Consider the following 4,274-nt stretch of genomic DNA (forward strand, 5'->3'; position numbering starts at 1 on the left):
CAAAACCCAATATAAAATACCAAATTAAAACATGAAATAAACAAAAAGAATTAAACATACAATTAAGCCTAAATTCTCCCGAAACATTTGATTTTTTAGATTAATTATAAAATTATCTAAAAAATAATATAGTCTAAATAAATAAATTTTATCATAAATCTAAAAAGTTAAATATTACTTATATATAGGACTAAAGAGAATATCAAGTATCAACTAAAGGTTAAAAAAAAGGTGAAAATTCCATTCACATTAGAATTTAAAAACAACCAATAAAGCATTACTAGTTCAGTCCATGCCTTTATGTCAATGTATAAAAAGTTCATTATTTCGAAAAAGGAAAATGTACCTTTTGTTTTTTTCAGAAAAAAGAAAAATGTACCTTAACAATTCACACACAGTTTTGAAAAAAAAATCCCATATAATCAATGCCAAGAGAAGAAAAAGGTAACACCATTACTAATTTTTATACTATTAATTTATTAGTACGAGTACTTTGAAATTTTTATAATAAAAAACATAGCTAGTTGTATAGTGTATAATAACTGGGTACAGTTGTTAGTATTTGTTCAAGAAACAGATTCACAACAAAAACAGAGGAAAAATGAAAGGAGGAAGAGAAAAAATGCATAGAAAAACAGATTCACAAGAAACAACAAACAGCATGGAACAATCTTCTTCAACACCAAACCGTTCACCTTCTCGTAGACCATTATACTATGTTCAAAGTCCTTCAAACCATGATGTTGAAAAAATGTCTTATGGTTCTAGTCCTATTGGTTCACCACCTCATCAAAATTTTCATTACTATCTTTCTTCTCCTATTCATCATTCTCGTGAATCTTCTACTTCTCGTACTTATTCTGCTTCTTTGAAAAATCCGAGGAATATTTCTTCTACTTCTTGGAAGAAACTGAATCAGATGAATATTCATGGTGATCTTGATGAAGAGGATGAAGATGATGTTGGTGTTCATGATTCTGGTCGTGTAAGGATGTACTTTTGTTTCTTCTTGCTTTTCGTGTTGCTTTTTACTTTGTTTTCGTTGATTCTTTGGGGTGCTAGTAAAAGCTACAAGCCTCGTGTTATTCTTAAGGTAAACATTTTCTTTACTTTCGTGCTTTCTTGTTTCTTACATTGTTCGTTGGTCTTTCGTGCTTTTCTCTTACTCCTTAATTAATTTTAATTTTTATGATGTTTTTTTAGTATTTTATTGGATTCTTTGAGGCTTTCTTTTTAACTTTTCAGTATCAAAAGTCTCAACTTTCAAAAGTTTCAATTCAATCAACTGGTCAGAGTCAGTGGTCATTGTGTGAGGAAATGTCAAAATTGCCTTGTTCATTTCTCTACACAATTATTAATTTTTATTACTTAAATGTGATTAATAAATGGAGGATCAAATCAAATTTTCAGACATTGGATGGATAATAAATATTGTGGGGGCATTATTTATGTTGTACTGATACTTTCTTCTAATATTTGTATTTACGTTGAGAAGAATAATAATTGTTAAATAAATTTGACAGAGTATAATGTTCGAGACTTTGAATGTACAATCTGGTAACGATGCATCGGGGGTACCAACAGATATGTTGTCATTGAATTCAACGGTTAGGATCTTATACAGAAATCCTGCAACTTTCTTTGGTGTTCATGTCACGTCTACACCTCTGAAGCTTAGCTATTACCAGCTCACACTTGCTTCTGGTCAGGTACCACATACCTCTATCATCTCATGAGTAGTCTAGTCCTATTTAATTTCACTATTTACTACTTGCTTCTACTCCCTCAGTCGGTCCCATAATAAATGACCTAATTAACCACTGTATAACCGCCAATACATAATTTTGATACCTAATATAACTAATAAAAATTAAAAAAATTTGACATTTTCAAAGTACTCATCAGAAACAAATTAAACAAGATTTTTTTTACTTATATTTACTAAATTTTAGAAACAAAGGAAAAGTGTAGGTTTGAGGCTTAGAAAGGGCACATGTGATGTGAATGAGTGGAATATTTATGTGAGGGTTTCGGAGCTTCCAAGTTCCAACGGTTGCTTGCTTAGAATCTGTGGGTGGGGACAAATTTATGCATCGTTTGAGACCAATAAGAGAAAAAAGAGTTTGTGGGAACATAGACATATATGCTGAATAAAGTTCAATTTAATTGGTCCACTTTATGGGGCAATGCTTAAAAGCTGGGTCTCGTGCCTCTTCTACATCACCCTACTTATGGGTAGGGGGACCCCAACAAAGTTTAATAGTACGAGTACTATTGGAGCTGTTTTCTAGTTTTTTTTTTTATTAAAATATGAAAAATATAAACATTTGTTAAAAATTTATTTTGTAAAATTACACTCAATTTCTTAAAAGCTTACTCCCTCCATCCTTAAAATATTCTTAAAAGCTTACCCACATTATTAAATTGTGACCGTCTGATCTTGGTCGGATGACTATAAATGACCGACTGCACAGAAAATGCGACTTCATGGAATCCGGGTCCGACTGTTTAGCATGGTGACCCTTTAAATAAAATGTGCACCGGTGTATTCATATTCATGTTACATATATTAATTTTACATTTAATAGGAGTATATATTTTTGACCAAAGTGAAAATGTGTATCGGATTCACATTTATCGCCAATTTTTTTGCATGGCAAAATTAATCATTCGAAAAATTACATCCAATAACTTAAGGGACGCCATATTATTATGTACCCTATCATCTTTTGAACTCTTTTCAACATTTGCATTACACTTGTTAATAAATGTAACTATATGGTTGATTTACCTTGTTTCTTAAAATATTTGATTAGTTATTCTTTTCATGTCCCATTTCCCATATTGCAATGGTTGTGGTAATGGTGCCGTACATCTCACAGAGGTTTTTTTTCTTTTATTTTTTGATATAAACATCTCATTAGATTCATATTCATATTCATGTTACCATAGAATTTTCCTTCAATAAAATGTGCACTGGTGTATTCATATTCATGTTACGTATATTAATTTTACATTTAATAGGAGTACATATTTTTGACCAAAGTGAAAATGTGTCTCGAAGTATTCACATGTATCGCCAAACTTGTTTGCATGGCAAAATTAATCCTTCGAAAAACTACATCCAATAACTTAAGGGACACCACATTATATGACCGTTTGAACTATTTTCAACATTTGCATTACAACTTGTTAATAAATGTAACTATTTGGTTGATTTCTCTGTAATAGATACATGAGTTCTATCAATCAAGGAAGAGTCAGAGGAATCTAGCAGTAACGGTGCTTGGACACCAAGTTCCTCTCTACGGCGGTGTATCAGTTCTTGGAAACACTAACGCAGAACACATGAAAACTGTTGCATTGCCAATGAACCTAACATTTGTTGTGAGATCAAGGGCTTACATTTTGGGAAGATTGGTTAAGTCTACATTCTATCGGAGAATCAGATGTTCAATCACTTTTCATGGCAACAAACTTGGAAAACATCTTAATTTCACAAACTCATGTGTCTACAACTGATATTTTATTCATGTTCATTGATTCTATGTCTCAAACTTGTAAAAATAGCACGTATCTCTTCGAGCTAGTACGTTCCATTTTAGTTTTTGCTTATCTTTTGGTTGTTGAGGCTTAAAATGTTTGTATAATTTTTACTAGAACAAGGTTGAATTGAAACTGTCAATCTCACTCAGCTATATGCATATCACAGCTTATGAAATCAGGAATGTTTGGGATGACAATGTGATTTTGTAAAATCAGGAAGTTACATATAGCGTAGCTTTTGCGAAATCACTTTGAGCGCCCACCAAAGAGACAGTAGCTATTGAATTGAGATTAGGCAACTGAGCAATGAGTATGGCTGCACAAGTAAACACCAAGAACCACTCCACACCGCTTAGCGAGTGAGCGCTACATGTCTGAACTCCGTTATCATTTTCACAAAGAATCTTGAATAATTGTTTCATTGTCCCACCACCAGTGAATATGTTCAATAATGTTATCATGCCCAAAATGAAGATGTTTTCTCTCCCCACCCCCCATGAATCTTTTATCCCCTGAATTTCCAATTTTGCTCTTGAAAAAACTTCGGTTCGTAGAAACCGAAGTTTTTTTTTGCCTTGAAAACAAATTTCGGTTTCTAAAAACCGAAATTTACTCTGAATTTGCACTAGAAAAAATTCGGTTTCTGCGAACCGAATTTTTTTGCAAGGGCAAAATTGGAATATTGGGGGGTATAAAAGATTCATGGGAGGGGGGAAGAGAAAACATCC

At 32.4% G+C, this 4,274-nt stretch overlaps 1 protein-coding gene across 2 annotated transcripts; it reads left to right on the forward strand.

The window, feature by feature from the left end:
* Positions 1-351: 351 nt before the first annotated feature.
* LOC123913707 lies at positions 352-3,615 on the forward strand. Of its 2 annotated transcripts, none has more exons than XM_045964528.1 (4): positions 352-444; positions 553-1,093; positions 1,524-1,709; positions 3,232-3,615. In XM_045964528.1, the coding sequence occupies exons 2-4, from the start codon at positions 602-604 to the stop codon at positions 3,520-3,522; spliced, it is 969 nt and encodes a 322-aa protein (XP_045820484.1). In that variant the 5' UTR covers positions 352-444; positions 553-601; the 3' UTR covers positions 3,523-3,615. The 2 variants fall into 2 exon arrangements, with proteins under 2 accessions (XP_045820484.1, XP_045820485.1); XM_045964529.1 differs by having other exon boundaries at positions 427-444; positions 560-1,093.
* Positions 3,616-4,274: the final 659 nt, after the last annotated feature.

The sequence above is a fragment of the Trifolium pratense genome, linkage group LG3 (assembly GCF_020283565.1).
Source record: "Trifolium pratense cultivar HEN17-A07 linkage group LG3, ARS_RC_1.1, whole genome shotgun sequence".
Classification (NCBI taxonomy): domain Eukaryota; kingdom Viridiplantae; phylum Streptophyta; class Magnoliopsida; order Fabales; family Fabaceae; genus Trifolium; species Trifolium pratense.

Bases quoted from the DNA above. Each gene is read 5' to 3' on its own strand.
- LOC123913707 (XM_045964528.1), top strand. From the start codon at position 602: ATGAAAGGAGGAAGAGAAAAAATGCATAGAAAAACAGATTCACAAGAA. The intron at 1,094-1,523 runs GTAAACATTTTC...TAAATTTGACAG, and splicing joins AGCCTCGTGTTATTCTTAAG to AGTATAATGTTCGAGACTTT. The intron at 1,710-3,231 runs GTACCACATACC...TCTCTGTAATAG, and splicing joins TCACACTTGCTTCTGGTCAG to ATACATGAGTTCTATCAATC.